The sequence below is a fragment of the Portunus trituberculatus genome, chromosome 8, assembly GCF_017591435.1.
Source record: "Portunus trituberculatus isolate SZX2019 chromosome 8, ASM1759143v1, whole genome shotgun sequence".
NCBI classification, from domain to species: Eukaryota; Metazoa; Arthropoda; class Malacostraca; order Decapoda; family Portunidae; genus Portunus; species Portunus trituberculatus.
Window position 1 is genome coordinate 1,795,001 of NC_059262.1, and position 22,500 is coordinate 1,817,500.

Below are 22,500 nucleotides of genomic sequence, written 5' to 3' on the forward strand. Positions count from 1 at the left end.
GAGGACCGGGTTTGGATTCCCCGGGCGGGTGGAGATATTTGGGTGTGTCTCCTTTGAGTTTTGACGTGTAGGTGGTGTTGAGTGTTCACCTAGCAGTGAGTAGGTACGGGATGTAAATGGAGGAGTTGTGACCTTGTTGTCCCGGTGTGTGGTGTGTGCCTGGTCTCAGGCCTACCCCAAGATCGGAAATAATGAGCTCTGAGCTCCTTCCGTAGGGGAACGTCTGGCTGTCTCGTCAGAGACTGCACCAGATCAAACAGTGACACACATAGAGACATACAGACAGACAGACACACACACAGACATACAGACAGACACACACACACAGACATACAGACACACACACAGACATACAGACAGACACACACACACACACAGACATACAGACAGACAGACACACACACACATACACACACATACATACAGACAGACAGACACACAAACACACAGACATACAGAGAAACAGACAAATAGACAGACAGACAGACACACACACACACACACACACATACATACAGAGAAACAGACAGACACACACACACACACACACACACACACACACACACACACACACACACACACACACACACACACAGACATACAGAAAGACATACGACAGACAGACAGACAGACAGACGTGAAGCGAACCCAGACAGGCGACAGATGGTAGACAGGAGACACACACACACACACACACACACACACACACACACACACACACACACAATGAGAGAGCAAATTTACGAACATGAAGAGAGAGAGAGAGAGAGAGAGAGAGAGAGAGAGAGAGAGAGAGAGAGAGAGAGAGAGAGAGAGAGAGGAAGCCATTTGTAATTCTCTCTAATTAGCTCTAATTGGACAAACTGGATATGTGTGAAATAAATAATGACGATGATGATGATGATGATGATGATAGTGATGATGATGATAATGATGATGATGATAGTAACGTTAATGGTTCACCTACTACTACTACTACTACTACTACTACTACTACTACTACTACTACTACTACTACTACTACCACCACCACACCTATTACTGCCACCACCACCACCACTACTACTACTACTACTACTACTACTACTACTACTACTACTACTACTACTACTATTATTACTAACTAGTCACGTTTACTGAGAATGTTTGCTTTACATTAGAAAGTAATGAGAAATAAAGAAAGAAAGGAGGAGGAGGAGGAGGAGGAGGAGGAGGAGGAGGAGGAGGAGGAGGAGGAGGAGGAGGAGGAGGAGGAGGAGGACAGACAACAGGTCACAAAACTTACAAAGGATTAAAAAGAAAAGAAAAGAAGAAAAAAAAAGAGAAAAGGAAAAGAAAATAGGAGCAGCAACAGACTTTTTGGCCTGAGAGAGAGAGAGAGAGAGAGAGAGAGAGAGAGAGAGAGAGAGAGAGAGAGAGAGAGAGAGAGAGAGAAAGAGAAAGGGAGAAGCAGAAAGAGAACATAATAGGAGGAGGAGGAGGAGGAGGAGGAGGAGGAGAAGGAAGAGGAGGAGGAGGAGGAGGAGGAGGAGGAGGAGGAGGAGGAGGAGGAGGAGGAGGAGGAGGAGGAGGAGGAGGAGGAGGAGAAGAAGAAGAAAAGAAGAAGAAGGAGAAGAAGGAGAAGAAGAAGAAGAAGTAGAAGAAGAACAAGAACAAGAACAAAGAAGAAGACGAAGAAGAAGAAGAAGAAGAAGAAGAAGAGGTGGAGGAGGCGAAGAAGTAAAAGAATGACGAAAAAAAAGAAAACAGGAGAAGAAGAAGAAGAAGAAGAAGAAGAAGAGGAGGAGGAGGAGGAGGAGGAGGAGGAGGAGGAGGAGGAGGAGGAGGAGGAGGAGGAGTCACGTTACATATCCTGCAGCAGCGGTGTGTTGATGAAAATTTGTTTTGATTCCAAGAAAAAGTCAACATGTGGGATAAATATTTCGTGAGAGAGAGAGAGAGAGAGAGAGAGAGAGAGAGAGAGAGAGAGAGAGAGAGAGAGAGAGAGAGAGAGAGAGAGAGAGAGAGAGAGAGGTGGGGAGGAAAGGGGAGGGATCACAAGAGAAGTTAAAGGAAAGACAATAACAGAGAGAGAGAGAGAGAGAGAGAGAGAGAGAGAGAGAGAGAGAGAGAGAGATAGGTGGGGTTAGGGCAAAGATGTAAACCATTTCCTTTTAGTGTGTGTGTGTGTGTGTGTCCTGACATCCTCCCCTTCCCAAAACGCACACACACACACACACACACGATTACGCATATCCTTATCCTTTGTGTATGTATGTGTGTGTGTGTGTGTGTGTGTGTGTGTGTGTGTGTGTGTGTGTGTGTGTAACCACAATGAAAGAAAGAAAGAAAAAAAGAAAGAAAAAAAATGACAGAAACGTTTGAATTGTAACCACGGAAATGTCCTTATTTTTTGCTCCTTTTCGAGAGAGAGAGAGAGAGAGAGAGAGAGAGAGAGAGAGAGAGAGAGAGAGAGAGAGAGAGAGAGCGTAATTTCCATCCACTTGTCATTGAAAAGACTTAATTAATTTTCTCTCATTATTTTCTTACTGCTAACAAATAAATAAATAAATAAATAAATAAACTGATAAAGAAATAAAGAAAATAATAAAAAGAAATGACGGAATTAATCACACGAGAAATAATAACAAACAAACAAACAAACAAACAAACAAACAAACAAAAAGCATTATTCTTTTACGATTAGAAATAAAGAAAAATGATAAATAAAGAAATAAATGATGAAATAAATGAAAACCCCAATAACTCACATAAACACCCTTAAAAACCCCTATAACTTACACTAGAACCTTTTAAAAGTATCAGAACCTTTAAAACACCCTTAAAAACCCCCTTAACTTTCACTAGAACCTTTTAAAAGCATCAGAACCACATAAACACCCTTAAAAACCCCCTTAACTTGCACTAGAAGCTTTTAAAAGTATCAGAACCACTAAAACACCCTTCAAAACCCCTATAACTTAAACCAGAACCTTTTAAAATATCAGAACCTTTAAAACACCCTTAAAAACCCACTTAACTTGCACTAGAACCTTTTAAAAGTATCAGAACCACATAAACACCCTTCAAAACCCCTATAACTTACACTAGAACCTTTTAAAAGTATCAGAACTACTAAAACACCCTTCAAAACCCTAATAACTCCCACAAGACCCTTTTAAACTAATACAACCACATAAACTCTCTTGAAAACCCCAATAATTTTCACTAGAACCCTTTAATTAAGCTCATAGAACCACGAAAACACCCTTTAAAATCCCGATGACTTTCAATAGAACCTTTTGAACTAACAGAACCACATAAACACCTTTGAAAACACCAATAATTTACACTAGCACCTTTTAAACTAATAGAACCACGAAAACACCCTTAAAAACCCCATTAACTTACACTAGAACCATGAAAACACTCTTGAAAACCCCAACAACTCTCACTAGAACCTTTAAACTATTAGAAACACGAAAACATACTTGAAACTCCCAATAATATACACTACAACCTTTTAACCCCTTCAGTACCATGACGCGTTTCCATATTCACTCTGCCTACTATTTGGTGATTTTGTACAGCTTCAGAAACTCGTGTGGGGGTTAAAATAGTGAAGACTGTGGCCATTAATCTTGTGACCTCCATAGACCCTTCCTAATGTCAATAAAATGGTCTAATGGCACACAAAACTCAAGGTAAAAATGTGTCCCAGTACTGAAGGGGTTAAAATAGTGAAGACTGTGGCCATTAATCTTCTGACCTCCATAGACCCTTCCTAATGTCAATAAAATGGTCTAATGGTGCACAAATCTCAAGGTAGAAATGCGTCCCAGTACTGAAGGGATTAAAATAGTGAAGACTGTGGCCATTAATCTTGTGACCTCCATAGACCCTTCCTAATGTCAATAAAATGGTCTAATGGCACACAAAACTCAAGGTAGAAATGCGTCCCAGTACTGAAGGGGTTAAAATAGTGAAGACTGTGGCCATTAATCTTCTGACCTCCATAGACCCTTCCTAATGTCAATAAAATGGTCTAATGGTACACAAAACTCAAGGTGGAAATGCGTCCCAGTACTGAAGGGGTTAAAATAGTGAAGACTGTGGCCATTAATCTTCTGACCTCCATAGACCCTTCCTAATGTCAATAAAATGGTCTAATGGTGCATAAATCTCAAGGTAGAAATGCGTCCCAGTACTGAAGGGGTTAAAATAGTGAAGACTGTGGCTATTAATCTTCTGACCTCCATAGACCCTTCCTAATGTCAATAAAATGGTCTAATGGTACACAAATCTCAAGGTAAAAATGTGTCCCAGTACTGAAGGGGTTAAGGAATGGCAGAAGTGAGAGAAAAAAAGGAAAAGAAACAGAATCAAAACGTTTTAATGAAAGGAATACAGGTTTTGTCATGTCAGAGGAGCACAATAGAAGACAAAGGAAGTACAAACAGAAACATACCCAAAGGAGGAGGAGGAGGAGGAGGAGGAGGAGGAGGAAGGGGGAGGTAGAAGAGGTACAGAGACACACAAGAACGTTACTCTCATGTCAATTGTACTGAGAAATGAGCTCTGGCACAAATACGTCTCTGTCACTCTAGATTCAAATAGGAAAAAAAGGAAAAGAAAAAAAGAAAATAAGAAAAAAATGAAGGAAACAAAAACACAAGAGATTCTATTTTAGACGTTAACTTAAATTTTACTTGTTATTGAAACGCTGTTGTTGTTGTTGTTGTTGCTGTTGTTGTTGTTGTTGTTGTTGTTTGCTCTCCTGGCCTACTTGTTGCCTGAGAGAGAGAAAGAGAGAGAGAGAGAGAGAGAGAGAGAGAGAGAGAGAGAGAGAGAGAGAGAGAGATGGAATGTAGGGAGGGATAAAAGGAGAGAGAGAGAGAGAGAGAGAGAGAGAGAGAGAGAGAGAGAGAGGAGGAAGGCTGACTTAGCGAAGATTTATTGCATTTCTCTCTCTCTCTCTCTCTCTCTCTCTCTCTCTCTCTCTCTCTTATTATTATTATTATTATTATTATTATTATTATTATTATTATTATTATTATTATTATTATTATTATTGTTATTATTATTATTATTATCATTATTATTATTGTTGTTGTTTTTGTTGATGTTGTCTTTTATCAGTCTGTAGTCTGCTTATCTTTTTCACACTCTCCCAGTTCTTATCTATCTATCAGTACAGTGGCTCACAAACTCTTCTGGTCGGTGTACACTTATCACACAGGATGCAGCCTTGTCCGTGGCCCGCCGCCCACTGCTAAGTATATCCCACCCATCACCACAGACACTGGCAACACCCCTACACCCATCACCTCCAGACGTAAACCACTCAGGCAGACAGAACCCATAGATAAGGAACCACAGAATTACCCTCACTTGAGATATTCATTACTACTGGAAAGTGAATGTGTGTCTTGTCTGGATGTACGTTAAGGACACATGATCAGAAAGAATGTTATAAAAGAATAATGGTAATGGATATGACACAGACAATAGTAATAGTAATAGTAATAGTAATGACAGAGACAATAGTAATAGTAATAGTAATGACAGAGACAATAGTAATAGTAATGACACAGACAGAATGATGTGCCAGTGTGTTCCAGCGGTGAAGTCTGCTCTAGGTGTGGCATGTTCCAGAATTCCCAAGAGTGCGGTGCTGCCATTTCAAACACCAATTATCACATTAAAATTGTCTCCCTACCTGCCTATCCGCAAGCTCTCTCTCTCTCTCTCTCTCTCTCATATATATATATATATATATATATATATATATATATATATATATATATATATATATATATATATATAATTTGTTTCATTTATTTAGTAACTATTTATCATTCATGAGGTAAAAATCGAGGTTGAAGTTTCCATCTTGCTTGGTGGCAGAAAGTGAGGCGTGAGACTGGAACCAGGTGGGGGACCCAAGGGGACACCCTGACCACCACCACCACCACCACCACCACCACATCGTGGCAACATTTGAAAAAACCTGTGCCACGTGTCACAGAATCATTATAAATCGTTGTTGTAATCCAAGACATGGACACTCACTGTGCTGTGGCGTCCTTTACAATATACGACCACAGCATAGCCTACACAAACTATCACTTTCAGACAGCACGTGGATGGGAAGTGAGAGAGACGCATGTGTGAAGATTGCTTTGTCAGTATGCCTGGAGGTGCACGACGCGACCTGCCCCGCCCTGCACGGACCTCATACATGCAACAGACTTATAATACTCGTGCGTTTCAACAAGTCATCACTGAAACCTGTACTGAACCTGTTAAGTTGCCTCCCCTGGCTGCCTACCCGCTACACTCCACTGGTCTCCTACACACACCACATCCTCAGATCATGGCCCCCTGCATGCCACGTGGCCCCCAGACAACCCTGCCCCACAGGTAGGGAACCACTGATCTTGTATATATTTCACGCAGTATATTTCCTCTTCATCACCATTCACTACTGTAATTGTATACTCTAGCCAACAAAAACGAGAATAACCACACAGAAATATTGAAAACTACTGAATACAGGAAACAAAACCAAAATAAGAGGCTTGGATCTTATCAACCCTCATTTATATAGTTTTTTTTTCTTTTTTTCATGTAAGAGGAGAAAATCTGGCCAAACGATTAAATAAAAAATGCCCACTTAGATGCCAGTCCCAGTACGTTCAAGAGATGCTCCTATTTTATTGCTGTCGTACGCCAGTGTTGCAATTGTCGTACAGTGTGTGTGTGTGTGTGTGTGTGTGCATGGTGGCCGCGGGAAGGGTTGGCTGCTCTGCTTGTGTGTTCTGGGAAGGACGTGATGTCAAATGTTTTCTTCTTTTTTCTCCTCTTCTTTAAATCCTGAAAAGTGAAAGTGGTGTATATATGGAAATGTGTGTGTGTGTGTGTGTGTGTGTGTGTGTGTGTGTGTGTGTGTGTGTGTGTGTGTTCAGTACCATGACGCGTTTCCATATTCATTCTGCTTACTATTTGGTAATTTTTGTTCATCTTTAGAAGCTTATGTGGAATTAACCGAAGGAGTTAAATAAAGACCATACTCATCTCTCTCTCTCTCTCTCTCCACCAAGACCACCACCACCATCACAACCATGCACTAAAACAACAATACAAAACAAAAACACACGAAACACACACAAAAGATCAATAAAACACGAACTAGTGGAAGATAACTTTATTAATAGAGCCAGCACTGCACCACACACACACACACACACACACACGCACACGCACATCACGCACACACACGCACGGTGAACCAGTAACAGGCGGTGCAGTGTCACTTGAAATGAAGATAACGCGGCTATAGAGGTCATTTTAGCGATATCTTGAACCCCTTTGTATTAACTAGTCTATACAGCTCAATGCAAGGTGGGCATGTGGACCCCTCGCGTTTATCAAGGGACAGAGAGGGAGAGAGAGAGAAAGTTCAGGGATAAGGATAAGGGATAAGGGTGACTTGTATTGCGTAACCTAGTCTGCTCGGTTGCAAGGGACAGTTTAGAATGCACTAGATCTCTATTTGACCCCCTTGTGTGTTGGTAGTGTCAGGTTAAATTAGGTAAGGTTGCAAATAGCACTTCTCTACGCCCTGTATTCGCTTATAAAGGCATTCTAGTGGTGCTAAGGACGCGCAGACTTCTTAAAACACTTCACATCATTTACAGGCCACATAGATGATAAGCCACGCTCTCATTGGTGTTTTTGTCCTTGATAACGTGATGTACAATTCTAAAACTAGGAAATGAAGGAGAAAAACGCCATTGAAAACGTGAAAAACACCTTAATTGGCTTTTAATACGTGTTTTGGCTACGGTCCGCGGGGGTCTAAGCAGGTAACGCTCGCTAGAAGAGGAGGAAGAGGAGGTGGAGGAAGAGGAAGAGGAGGTTGGAGGGGGGTGGAAGCTTTGAGGCATTTATTTCTCACTAATGCTGGCTATCTAACTGTCCGCGCTCCCCCGGTCTATTTGCTGGGGAGTTCTGAGTTTAAATTGTCTGGGTTTAATTTTTTACACAGCGTCGTGGTGGCTCGGTGCGGCAAGGCTTGATCTTAATATTGATCTTGAGGCTTTCATTAACACCAGCCTACTTCGGACTGAGGGAACGAGTAATGAGGAAAAAATAATTGTGACTTGTTCTTTTTTTTTTTTCCCGTTTTTTTTTTTTTTTTTTTTCGTGTTTCTGAATCTTGTTTTGATGTGTGGGCTGCGTTTGTCTTGATTAGCTAGTGGTAATGTGTTATTTTCTTCGCTATTCAAATACTGTGGTGCTTGTTTGAACGTAAAAGATCCACACACACATACACACACACACACACACACACACACGTAAAGCCAGTGATCAAATCTGCATCCGTGTTTTAAAACGTCAACAACAAACTTTTTATATAACATTCGTGTCCATATATATAAAAAAAGAGAGCCCAAAAAACTATACAGCAAACTTCCAAACAGCCTTTCTGAAAATAAATGAAGTACTGTGATCTCTTAATTCACCTCTCAAGAACATTCACAACACGAGAACCTCCATGAAAAAGGATTAAAGACGCCATGAACCTCTGTGGAACACTAAACGCCAAGACTCTTGCTCACCTTAACAAACATCGATTAAAAAATTAACCCATAGTAAAATAGATTCCAAGAAAATGACACTGACGATTAAAAAATGACGTGTATTAATCCTGTATTGCTTCGAGAACCTGAAGAAATATGCATAAAGTTGTCACGTGACTTGTTCAGTGTCATTTGTATCAATTTGTATCATTATTATTATTATTATTATTATTATGACGTGGGACGGCAGAGATTGGGTGTGTGTAGGACCAAGGAAGGAAGGAAGGAAGGAAGGAAGGAAGGAAGGAAGGAAGGAAGGAAGGAAGGAAGGAAGGAAGGAAAGAAAGCCAGGAGGGAAGGGAAGGAAAGGAAAAGATAGGAAGAAAAGGAAGGAAATGAAAGAAAAATGAAAGGAAAAGAAGGAAGGTGGGAAGGAATATGAAATAGGAAAAGAAATGAAAGAAAAGGAAAATAAAGATGAAAAAAAAAAGTTACGCTGGATATTTTTTTGAGAGGATTAAAATGTGCACTATCCATGAAAAGAGGAAAATACTTTGAAAAATATATCAAAATTGGTTAAAAATAGTGAAGAAAAAGGAGTAGGTGATTAAATTGAGTATGAAATAAGAGACAGAGAAGGAAATAAAGCTAGAAATAAAGAAAAAAGAAAAAGAAAGAAAATGCAGTATGAGAAAGCAGATATACAAATTAAATAAAAAAAAATATTGAAAAAAAAAGACTAAGTGATTAAATTAAGTGCAAAATAAGAGATAGAGAAGAAAGAAAAGCTGGAAATAAATAAAGAAAAAAGAGAGAGAGAAGAAAGTAAAATGATATACAAATGAAATAAAAGAAACAAGGAAATAAAGAAAACGAAAAAAAGAAAAAGAAAACAGAGGATAATAAACTAAATGGTATACAAATGAAATAAAAGAACCACAAAATCTATGTATATAATTACAGTATATATATAATAAATGTATATTTGTAGATGTATGTATGAACAACACTAACCTCACCTCATAAAATATACAAATCAAAGTTAAACGGAAAAAACTATTGATACAAAATACTTCAGAAGGTGTATCAGTGTGTCTATAATGGGGTCACTCCTACAGCTGATACATGAAACACAACACAACACAGCAACACAAAACCTCAACTCTGAAACACTTCGCTCTCTCCCCAACACTGTTTTCCAAGGCCACATGGATGACTGGCAGGGTTTCCAAGACTGTTTTTCCTGTTTGTAATGTAGGAATGTTGTTAATCTGTCACTAGAAACATAGAAACACCTTTAAAAACCCACATTACTTCAACTAAAGGCCTTCAAAACCTGCTCTACTATTTATTATGCAGAAAACCACTGTCATTTTAACTAGAACCTTTCAAAAGAGTGTTTCTCCTGTTTATAAAGTAGAAATCTTGTAAACCTGCCACTAGAAACATAAAAACACTCTTAAAAACTACTGTCATTTTAACTAGAACCTTTCAAAAGAGTGTTTCTCCTGTTTATAAAGTAGAAATCTTGTAAACCTGCCACTAGAAACATAAAAACACTCTTAAAAACCACTGTCATTTTAACTAGAACCTTTCAAAAAAGTGTTTCTCCTGTTTATAAAGTAGAAATCTTGTAAACCTGCCACTAGAAACATAAAAACACTCTTAAAAACCACTGTCATTTTAACTAGAACCTTTCAAAAGAGTGTTTCTGCTATTTAGAATGTAGAAATATTGTAAATCAGTCACTAGAAATATAAAAACACCCTTTAAAACCCACGTCACTTTAACTAGAGCCTTTCAAAAGAGTGTTTCTGCTGTTTAGAATGTAGAAATATTGTAAATCAGTCACTAGAAACATGAACACACCCTTGAAAACCCACATCACTTCAACTAGAGCCTTCCAAAAGAGTATTTCTCATATCAACAATGCAGAAATCTTGTCAATCCATCACTAGAAATGTAAAAACACCCTTGAAAACCCGCGTCACTTCAACTAGACCCTGTGGAAAGCAGTGAAGGGCAGTGCTTGAAGTGTAGCAGAGCATGACCCTATGGAATTCACTAGACTAGAAATAATAGAGTTAATTTGACACAAAAAACACTGACAATAATATAAATGGTGATAAAAAAAATAGGAAGGGAGGATGGGAATGGGGTAAATAAAAGCTCCACAATATAAAACGTGATAAAATATGCATTCAAATAAAACGGAGGATAACAGCTAAGAATAAATTTATCTTACGAAATTAGAATTAGTAAATATTGAAGACATTTTGGAGAGAGAGAGAGAGAGAGAGAGAGAGGGAGAGGGAGAGGGAGAGCATTAAGCAAAGCAAAGAGAAAGAAGAGGAAATGACAGGCAAACAGACATACAGACACACAGAAATTGAATAAAAAAATAATAGAAGGAAAGGAAGAGAAAGAAGAAACTAAAGAGAAGAGAGTAAGAGAGAGAGAGAAGGAGAGGAAGAAGGAAGTAAGAAAAAAGGAAATAGTAGAAAGAGAGAAAGGAAGAAAATGTTGGAAAGTGAGAAAGAAGATGAAAGAAAATAGTAGAGAAAGAAAGAAAGAAAGGGAAAATGAAATATAGAAAAGAAAGAACAGAGAGAGAGGAGAGAAAGAAGAAACTAAAAGAAAAGTGAAAGAAAGAAAACAACTCATAAATAAAAATAAGAATAAAAACAAACCAAAGAAAAGAAAAAAGAAAAACACTAAAACGAAAATAAAACACGAAAAAATAAATAAAAACAAACAAGAAAAAGAAAAACGAAAAAAAAAAACCGGAAAAAAAACTAGAGAACAAAAAAACAGAAAAAGAAAAGAAAACGAAAAAAAAAAAAAAACAGAAAACCCCAAAAACACTAATAAAAGCTACAAAAACGGTGAGAAAGGCTGCGTGAAAATAGGCAAGAAGCACAGGAGGAATAGAAAGCACAGGAAGGCAAAGAGACACAGGAAAAACACTCTAGACCTTGGCAGAGTGACAAGGAACTGGGCGAAGGTGAAGCAGCAGCAGCAGCAGTAGTAGTAGTGGTCCTGTGAATCGGATCGGTGGCGGCGAACTGGATATTCTCATGCAGTGGGGTTCTGGAGTGGGTTCTCTGTAATGTGGATGTCCCTGCTTTCCCTCAAGTCCCTCAGGCTGGCGGTGGATGAGGTGACGGATGCGATGGAGCCCTGACGCGATCCAATGCCTCGACTGTGCACGGCTAAGGAGAGAGTGATGGTGTGAGAAGGGTGCTGTGGTGTGCTGGCTCGTTTGGTGGTGTGTGGTGTGGTGTGGGGGGTTTTGGTGGTGTTATGGGGTGTTTTGGGGTGTTATGGGGTGTTTTGTGGTGGTGTGGGGTGTGGTGTGGGATGTTGAGGTGGTTTTTTGGTGTTATGGGGTATTGTGTGGTGTGTGGTGGTGGTGTGGGGTATTTTGGTGGTGTTAAGGGGTGTTGTGTGGTGTGTGGTATGATGTGGGGGTGTTTTGGTGGTGTTATGGGGTGTTGTGTGGTGTGTGGTGGTGGTGTGGGGTATTTTGGTGGTGTTAAGGGTGTTTTGGTGGTGTTAAGGGGTATTTTGGTGGTGATATGGGGTGTTGTGTGGTGTGTGGTGGTGGTGTGGGGTGTTTTGATGTTTTTTTGGTGGTGTTGTGTGGTGTGGGGTGTTATGGTGGTATTATGAGGTGTTTTGGCAGTGTGTTGTGTCTTGTGGTGGTGATGTGGTGGGTGTTGTGTGGTGTGGTGTGTGGTAGGGTGTGGTGGTAACTTGGAAGAGTGTCAAGTAGTGTGGTGTGTTCTGGTGTTGTGTGGTGTGGTGTTGTGTGTGTGTGTGTGTGGTGTGTGGTGATGTGGTGTGGTGTTATGTGGTATGGTGTGTTGTGTTGTGTGGTGTGGTGTGGTGCAGAAGGTGTAAAAATGGGGGTGTTGTGTGGTGGTTTGGTGGTGTGTGGTGATTTGGTGTGGTGTGTTGTGGTGTTGTGTAGTGTGGTGAGGTGTAGTGTGGGGTTGGAAGAGTGTGGTGATAATCTGGAAGGGTGTAGTGTGGTGTAGTGTGGTGTGGTTTGGTGTTGCGTGGTGTGGTGTCATGTGGTGGTGATTTAATAGTGTATAGTGTGGTGTGGTGTTGTGGTGTGTGGCAGTGTTATGTGGTTTTGTAGTGTGGTGTGGTATGGTGTAGTGGTGGGGGTGGTGGTATGGTGTGTGGTTGTGTGAAGTTATAGTGGGTTGGAAGATTGTGTGGTGGTGTGTGGTGGTGGTGGTGATGATAGTGGTGTGGATTGGAAGGGTGTGTGGTGATGTAGTGATAATGATATATGTGTGTGTGTGTGTGTGTGTGAGAGAAGAGACATCCCTAACATTTCTAATCTGTGTGCCTTTCCTTCAATAAACTACCACCACCACCACTACTACCACTACTACTACTACTACTACCATCTTTCCTGAACCTAACCTCCCCTAATGAAAAGATATGAAAAGCAGTGAAATATGAAAAACCCTCGCTATTTACACACACACAGTCACTTTAGAGAGACGACTGAGCTGATTTGACAAGACACAATAAGAGGTCCACTAATTTGTTGAAAGGAAGGCATATAATTGAATTTCTTGGTGGTGGTGGTGGTGGTGGTGGTATTAGTTTTTCTCCTTTCTTTTGTAATGTTGGTAAGGGTTTGTGGTGTTGAGTTAGCAGTAGTAGTAGTAGTAGTAGTAGTAGTAGTAGTAGTAGTAGTAGTAGTAGTAGTAGTAGTAGTAGTAGTAGTAGTAGTAACCCTTTGATTAGCAACTAGCACACCTTTCCTTGCCCTGCACACCTCCAATCCTCTAACTTAACAAAAGACAAAATCCAATCCTTTATAATCCTTTCCAATCCTCTTTCTTCTAAACCCTTAGAAAAAAAGAATAAATAAATATAAAAACAAGCATTATATTGAAGTTAGGTTTTGCTCTACTCTATTGTGTGTATTGGGAAAAAAATAAATAATGGATGAAAAAATATGAAAAAAAATAATAACAGCTGAAATAATTATATGAAGCCAGTTTTGTAAGTTTGTGGTAGTGGTGGTGGTGGTGGTGGTGGTGTGGAGGGAAGCTGTGGTGGAAAGAGCAGGTGGAGAGGACAAGTGTGTGGTGGTGATGTGGTTTGGTGCTGCTGTGGTAAGCCTGGGTGCTGTGTGGTGGTGTTTGGTGGTGTATGGTGGTGGTGGTTGTGGTGGTGGTAGTAAGTGGTGTGTGGTGTGTGGGGTTTTGTGGTGGTGTGTCACTGTTTGATCTGGTGCAGTCTCTGACGAGACAGCCAGACGTTACCCTACGGAACGAGCTCAGAGCTCATTATTTCCGATCTTGGGCTAGGCCTGAGACCAGGCACACACCACACACCGGGACAACAAGGTCACAACTCCTCGATTTACATCCCGTACCTACTCACTGCTAGGTGAACACCACCTACACGTCAAAGGAGACACACCCAAATATCTCCACCCGGCCGGGGAATCGAACCCCGATCCTCTGGCTTGTGAAACCACCGCTCTAACCAATGAGCTACCGGGGTGTGTGTGTGTGCATGCTGGTGGTGTGTGGTGGAGCTTTGTGGTGGTGGTGGTGTGTGGTGCTTTGAGGTGGAGGTGCTGTGTGGTAGTGTGGTGGTGTGTGGCAGCGGTGTGTGCGGTACCAGCTGGAAGAGGCTGCCGTCACTGTGCCAATGTTAACAATACAACAATTTTGTGAACTTTCCTTCCTTCCCTCAACAAAACAACAAACTCAACAACATCAACAACAACAACATGACAAAATCACAAAAAAAAAAAAAAAAATAAAACAAACTTGATTATTGAATTTAAACTTTACAAATTTTAATCTTACACTTCCAATAATAATAAAAAAAAAAGATGCAGAATAGAACTTCTTAGAACCATTAGTTAAAAAAAGGCTTAAAATTAGAACCTTAATTTAAACATTGAAACAAATAAGAAACCAAAACAGGGAGGGAAAACAAGTGAAAAAAAGGGAAAATTTAGTGAATCACAACACACACATGCACAGTTACATGCTTTGTGTGTGTGTGTGTGTGTGTGTGTGTGTGTGTGTGTGTGTGTGTGTGTGTGTGTGTGTGTGTGTGTGTGTGTGTGTGTGTGTGTAGTAATTTTTTCTGTCTGTCTATCTTGTTGTTTTGTTGGAAGGAAAGTTCATGAAATTGTAAAGGTCAAGGGAGGTCATAAGGTCACAAGGAAGGTTCACATAATTGTACAGGTCAAGGGAGGTCATAAGGTCACAAGGAAGGTTCACATAATTGTACAGGTCAAGGGAGGTCATAAGGTCACAGGGAAGGTTTATGTAATTGTACAGGTCAAGGGAGGTCATAAGGTCACAGGGAAGGTTTATGTAATTGTACAGGTCAAGGGAGGTCATAAGGTCACAAGGAAGGTTCACATAATTGTACAGGTCAAGGGAGGTCATAAGGTCACAAGGAAGGTTCATGAAATTGTACAGGTCAAGGGAGGTCATAAGGTCACAGGGAAGGTTCACAAAATTGTACAGGTCAAGGGAGGTCATAAGGTCACAAGGAAGGTTCACATAATTGTCCAGGTCAAGGGAGGTCATAAGGTCACAAGGAAGGTTCACATAATTGTACAGGTCAAGGGAGGTCATAAGGTCACAAGGAAGGTTCACATAATTGTCCAGGTCAAGGGAGGTCATAAGGTCACAAGGAAGGTTCATATAATTGTACAGGTCAAGGGAGGTCATAAGGTCACAAAGAAGGTTCACATAATTGTACAGGTCAAGGCAGGTCATAAGGTCACAGGGAAGGTTCACAAAATTGTACAGGTCAAGGGAGGTCATAAGGTCACAAGGAAGGTTCACATAATTGTCCAGGTCAAGGGAGGTCATAAGGTCACGAGAGGTCACCATGCCACAGTCCTCACCACACACACTAATAAAACTAATTGAGTCATATTTCTTAAGTTTGTTCATTTGAGCTAAAGTTTGTGGGAAGTTGTACTTAAGAGATTAATTGTGTCATATTGTTTGGTCTAATTTGTGTGAGCTAAACTTTGTGTGAAATTAGAAAGTTTTAATGTTTTTTCAGATAGTTTGAACTCTTTATTTTCTTTTTCTTTGGTCTTGTAATGGTGAAAAAGGTTGAGAACTTAAATATTTTTCCTTGTTTTTGCATTTAAGAGTGTAACTGTCTCATATTTTTCAGTTTGATTCATGTGAACTAAAGTTTGTGAGAATTTAGAAAGTTTTAGGTATTTTTGGATAATTTGAACTTTTATTTTGATTTTGTAACAGTGAAAAAGGCTAACAATTAATAGATTTTCCCTTTTTTTTTGCACCTGAGCGTAACTGTCTCATATTATTTAGTTCAATTCATGTGAGCGAAAGTTTGTGAGAATTTATAAAGCCAGCGTATTTTAATAATTTTGAAGTTTAATTACTAATCTTCTATGGGTAAATTTAGATGAGAATAGCTTAGATTAACATTATATTAGAAAGACTAGATGCCAGTCCCCAAGCAGCCTCATCAAAAACACCACTTCACAACACAACCAAACAAAATTTTCACCGTGGCAAAACAGTGAGAGCTTTGCAACACTCTCTGAAGTCAACACCACACACCTTCACAGTCCTGGTGGTGTGTATGGTGTGTGGTGGTGGTGGTGGTGGGACTCAGTGGTGGATGAGCCTTAGAGTGTAGGGGTGAAGCAGGGGTGTGGGGTGTGCTGGGTGTATAAGAGTGGCAGTAGTGAAATAGCGCTGTTTGAATGAGAAAAAGCAAAATTGAATGAGATTTTAAGTATATTTTGTTGACACACACACACACACACACACATACATACACACACATGCATATACAAACATGCAAACACAGGCAACATTCACACACACACATGCACAAGCACAGGACAAACATACACACACATGCACAAACAAAAATCATGCGACACATACATATATACATACACGTGCTTAAAATGAAGTAAAAACAAGGAATATTGACACAAAAACATGCCATACCACACCATGCCACACCATACCATGCCACACCACACCATACCACACCACACCACACCATGCCACAATAAAATAACCAGCTGTGTGTGTTAGTGGTCTAGTACATGCATACCCTTCCATACCCTGCTCTGCCCATCCCTGCCATGCCCCCTACCCACCCCTGCCCCTGCATTTACCCAGAACCCCCCAAAAAATAAAGGGTTTTCTATCTATTTGGTTTATATGTGAAAAAAAGAAAAGAAAATGAAAAGATTGAGACAAAATATTGATGATGATTGATGGAAATAAAAATGAAAGGTTCTCGATCTTAGGAAAATAAATAAATGGGAAAAAAAATATATAGTTAATGTCTTTTTCTTTCATGCAAGAGGGAAATCTGGCCTAGGGGAAAAAAATAAAAATAAGAAAATAAGAAATAAACGAATGAAAGAAAAGAAGATAGAGATAAGAAAAAAAAAGAAAGAAAAAGAATATGGAAGCTTTTAGAAAGAATCACAGAAAAATACCACAAGCCAGCAGAAAGCAGAGATGTGACCCCCAAGCTTTAGTGTGTCAAGGTCAAGAGGTCACAAGGTCAGGTCAACCCTACAACACTGGCCCCACACCTCCACTGCTTTCCTAAGGCTCTAGTTGAAGTGACGCATGTTTTTAAGGGTGTTTTTATGGTTCCAGTGATAATTTAACAAGATTTCTGCATTATTAACAGGAGAAATACACTTTTAAAAGGCTCTACTTGAAATAATGTGGGTTTTCAATTGTTTTTATGGTTCTAGAGACAGATTGACATGATTTTGCATTTAACAGGAGAAATACACTTTTAAAAGGCTCTACTTGAAATAATGCGGGTTTTCAATTGTTTTTATGGTTCTAGAGACAGATTGACATGATTTTTGCATTTAACAGGAGAAATACTCTTTTAAAAGGCTTAAGTTGAAGTGATGCAGATTTTCAGGAGAAACAGTCTCGAGAACCCATCTAGTCATCTCTGTGGCCTTGAAAAATAGTCCTAGTGAGAAAGTTGGCCATAGAGATGACAAGCCAGGTTCTTAAGAGTGCTTTCCTTGTTAATAATACAGAAATGTTGTTAATCTGTCACTCAAACTCTAAAAACAACCTTGAAAATGCTCTGCTTTTTCACTACAACTGTTTTCCCAGGCCACAGAGGTGACTAGCTGGATTCTGAAGTGTGTTTCGCATATCAATAATGTAGAAATGTTGTTAATGTGTCACTGGAACCTAAAGACACCCTTGAAACACCTCTCGACACACAGCGAGGCACAGAAGCTCCGAGATACTGCTTAGTTAAGGACAGCTGCTAATTGAGGGAAAAAAGGAAAGGGAAAAGCACAGAGGAAAAAAAGGAAATAGAGGAAGGAAAATGGCCTTGTTCTACACTCACTTGTCATGATGAAACTTATTGATGTCACTGTACTATTAATTCACTACTACTACTACTACTACTACTATGATGAAATGTAATGCTGTCACTGTTCTTCTACTATTACTACTACTACTACTACTAGCACTATATAGTATTGATAGTAGTAGTAATAGTAACTAAGACAACTTATAATGTAATACTAATGAGAAAAATGATAATAACAACAATAACAATGAACAAATGATGCATAGAAGAAGAAGGAGGAGGAGAAGGAGGACGAGAAGAAGGAGAAGGAGGACGAGAAGAAGAAGAACGAAGAACGAAGAAGAAGAAGAAGAAGAAGAAGAAGAAGAAGAAGAAGAAGAAGAAGAAGAAGAAGAAGAAGAAGAAGAAAGAAAAAGAAAAAGAAAAATAAAAGGAAAAGAAAAAGAAAAAAAAAAATATGAAGGAAAAGAAAAAAGAAAATAAAGATGAAAAACAGAAAAATGAAGGAAGAAAAAAAATGAAAATAAAACAAAACAAAAACAAACAAATAAATCAAAACAACTAAACAACACATTAATAACTATGTTACACCCTACACCCAAACTACACCCCCCCACACTACACCCAGAGCAGAACTACAGGGTGTTACAGGGAATTACAGGGTGTTACAGGGAGCTACAGGGTGTTACAGGGAGCTACAGGGTGTTACAGGGAGCTACAGGGTGTTACAGGGAGCTACAGGGTGTTACAGGGAGCTACAGGGTGTTACAGGAAGTTACAGGGTGTTACAGGGAGCTACAGGGTGTTACAGGGAGCTACAGGGTGTTACAGGGAGCATAGCTGATATAATAAAGCATACAGGGAGAGGCAGTACAAGGGAGGGGGGTAGGGGGAGGTTACAAGTAGGTGGCAGACAGCAGGCAGATTAGGTTAGGAGGAGGAGGAGGAGGAGGAGGAGGAGGAGGAGGAGGAGGAGGAGGAGGAGGAGGAGGAGGAGGAGGAGGAGGAAGGGTGCCATTAAGATAAGGTTAAGTAAGGTCAGGTTAGATAAGGTTGGAAAAGGCAAGTTACAGGCCAGCAGACAGCAGGACACACACACACACACACACACACACACACACACACACACACACACACACACACACACACACACACACACAGAACACAGCAACACAACACAGAACACAACAAAAGGAGAAGAACAAGACAGGACACAGAACACAGGAGAAACACACAGCACAGGACACAGGAGAGAACACACAGCACAGGACACAGGAGAGAACACAGGAAACAGGGCAAGACACAGGACATAGGGCAAGAGGACAGAGAACACAGAACACAGCACACAGCAGAGAACACAGGACAGGACACAGAACACAGGGCAAGATGACTCACAACACAGCAACAGAACACAGACAGGGATGGGACACAACAGGACACAGGAACAGACCAAAGGACACAGAGATGCAGCACAGGAGGACAGACAGGACAGGAGAGAACACAGCCACAGCCACAGCTCACAGCACAAGAACACCCCACAGCACACAACACAGAAACAAACAAGCCACAGAATGCAGGAGAACAGAGAAACAGCCACAGAACAGCCCACAACACACACCAAACACAGCAAACAGCACCAAAACATCACAAACCACCAAACTATAGCCCGGAGCATTATAGACACAAAACAATGCTCCACAACACACAGAACACAAGGGAGCATACAAAGAAACACACACAGATGCACCACATAGTCAGCAAGAGCATTAGATGGAGCATTAGACAGCATTAGAGAGCATTTAAGAGGAAAACAGGAGCATTGAGGAGCATAAAGACAACAGCATTAGTTAGAGGAGCATTAGAACACACAAGGAGCATTAGACAGCATTAGAGAGCATTTAAGAGGAAAACAGGAGCATTGAGGAGCATAAAGACAACAGCATTAGTCAGAGGAGCATCAGAATACACAGGGAACATTAGACAGCATTAGAGAGCATTTAAGAGGAAAACAGGAGCATTAGAGAGCATAAAGGGAAGAGGAGCATGAAAAGGACATACACACACACACACACACCACACAAGACAACAGGACTTAGAGGAGCATTGAAGACACACAGACACACAGAGAGCATTTTAAGAGGACAGAGGAGCATTAGAGAGCATAAAAAGGGACATAAAAGGGTTATAAAGGCAAGGCAAGGTTAGGTTAGGTTAGGTTAGGTAAGGTTAGGTTAGGTTAGGTTAGGTTAGGTTAGGTTAGGTTAGGTAAGGTTAGGTTAGGTAAGGTTAGGTTAGGTTAGGTTAGGTTAGGTTAGGTTAGGTTAGGTTAGATTAAATTACATTAGCTTAGATACTTTAGTGTAGGTTAGGTTAGGTTAGGTTAGGTTAGGTAAGGTTAGGTTAGGTTAGGTTAGGTTAGGTTAGGTTAGGTTAGGTTAGGTTAGGTTAGCTTAGATAAATTAGTGTAGGTTAGGTTAGGTTAGGTAAGGTTAGGTTAGGTAAGATTAGGTTAGGTTAGGTTAGGTTAGGTTACATTAAATTACATTAGCTTAGATACTTTAGTGTAGGTAATGGCGATGCATTGCCATGACAACCACATGCTCCACAATGCTCCCATGCACACACACACACACACACACACACAATGCCGGCAAGGTTGCTTACTGCACTCTACTCAAACAAAGACAACAAATAAACTGATAACAGGAGGAGGAGGATGAGGAGGAGGAGGAGGAGGAGGAGGAGGAGGAAGAGGGGGAGATGAGGAGGAAGAGGTGGAAGTGTGTCAGTGAAAATGGAACTAAATTAAGAGAGAGAGAGAGAGAGAGAGAGAGAGAGAGAGAGAGAGAGAGAGAGAGAGAGAGAGAGAGAGAGAGAGAGAGAGAGAGAGAGAGCAAAACCACAAAGAAACAGTAGTAGTAGTAGTAGTAGTAGTAGTAGTAGTAGTAGTAGTAGTAGTAGTAGTAGTAGTAGTAGTAGTAGTAGATGTTTTTATCATTGCCAGAACAACAACAAGAACAACATCAAGAGTAACAACAAACATTCCCACTAGGAGGAGGAGGAGGAGGAGGAGGAGGAGGAGGAGGAGGAGGAGGAGGAGGAGGAGGAGGAGGAGGAGGAGGAGAAAATCAGGAATCAGAAGGAGGAAGAAAAATTAGGAAGAGGAAGAATAGGAAACAATAAACCAGGAAGAGGAAGAGGAGGAAGAAAATGAAGAACCAGAAGAAGGAGAAAATCAGGAACCAGGGGGAGGAGGAGGAGGAGGAGGAGGAGGAGGAGGAGGAGGAGGAGGAGGAGGAGGAGGAGGAGGAAAAAAAAATAACAGGAAATCAGGATGACAAAGGGAGGACAAAATAGGAATAGGAAAACAGGAACCAGGAAGAGGAGGAGGAGGAGGAGGAGGAGGAGGAAAAGCAAAACATGAACCAGGAAATCAGGAGGACAAAGGGAGGACAAGGGAAAATAGGAAAATAAAACAGGAAAATAGGAAATCAGGAGAAAGGGAGGACATAAAGGAGGAACAGGAAAACAAGAACCAGGAAGAGGAGGAAAAAGAAGAAAAAACAGGAGAAAGGGAGGAAAAAGGACGAAGGAAAAGGATAAGGAATAAAGTAAAAAAATAAATAAATAAGAAAAATGAGAACCAGGATGAAGAACAAGAAAAGGAGGAAGGAAAGAGGAGAAGAGGAGGACAAGAGGAGGACAAAGGATAAGGAATAAAGCAAAAACAAAAACAAAAGAAAAACAAGAACCAGGAGGGGAAAGAAGGAGAAAAAGAGGAAGGAAAGGAGGACAAGAGGAGGACAAAGGATAAAGAATAAATTAAAGAAAAAAAGAAAAAGGGGAAAAGGAATAAGGAATCACATATAAACAAAGAAAATGAAGAAACAAGAAAAAAAACGAGAACGAGGAAAGGAAAGAGGAAAAAAAGGACAAAAGGAAGGACAAAAAATGAAGAAACAAGAAAAAAAAACGAGAACAAGGAAGGAAAAAAAGGACAAAAAGGACAAAAGGAAGGACAAAAAATGAAGAAACAAGGAAAAAAAACGAGAACAAGGAAGGAAAAAAAGGACAAGAGGAAAAAAAATGAAGAAACAAGAAAAAAAAACGAGAACAAGGAAGGAAAAAAAGGACAAAAAGGAAAAAAAAATGAAGAAACAAGAAAAAAAAAAAAAAAAACGAGAACAAGGAAGGAAAAAAAGGCCAAAAGGACAAGAAGAAGGACAAAAATGGAGGACAAAGGATAACAAATAAAGGATAGGGCAAAATTGAATAACTGAAAGCAAAGAACTTACACAAAGCCTTGTATTTGTATCAAACTTTGTGATGGAGGGGTGATGTAGTAGTAGGAGGAGCTCAACACGATTTACCTTCTCCAAGCGACACACTGGAGGCACGACGCGACCCACTCACTGCTAGGGGGAGGAGAACAGGGGGTTGTGGGGCGGCAGGGTGGCAGGGGTGAGGGGGCAGGGGTGAAAGGGTCAGAGGGGCCAAGGAAAGGAATGTGGTAGGGAGGGTGATATGGTGATGATCGTTGTTTTAAAGGGGTCAAAGGGGTGATTCT

General features: G+C 40.3%; 2 protein-coding genes across 12 annotated transcripts in view; one reads left to right on the forward strand and one right to left on the reverse strand.

Moving 5' to 3' along the window:
• Window positions 1-6,122: 6,122 nt before the first annotated feature.
• Window positions 6,123-22,500, forward strand: part of LOC123500864 — a 32,752-nt gene continuing 16,374 nt past the window's right edge. The window contains exon 1 of the mRNA XM_045249455.1: window positions 6,123-6,402. Within this exon, the coding sequence (XP_045105390.1) occupies window positions 6,146-6,402 (257 nt within the window). The 5' untranslated portion in view covers window positions 6,123-6,145. The remainder of the gene's footprint in view (window positions 6,403-22,500) is intronic.
• LOC123500787 (protein NDRG3-like) overlaps window positions 11,358-22,500 on the reverse strand; it is a 66,983-nt gene continuing 55,840 nt past the window's right edge. For 5 of the 11 annotated variants that reach the window (XM_045249447.1, XM_045249401.1, XM_045249432.1 and 2 more), the window contains one exon: window positions 11,358-11,776. In XM_045249447.1, coding sequence (XP_045105382.1) covers window positions 11,640-11,776 — 137 coding nt within the window. In that variant the 3' untranslated portion in view covers window positions 11,358-11,639. Of the gene's footprint in view, window positions 11,777-22,228; window positions 22,349-22,500 lie in introns of all 11 variants that reach the window. The other 6 variants (XM_045249426.1, XM_045249420.1, XM_045249411.1 and 3 more) reach the window with 3 other exon arrangements.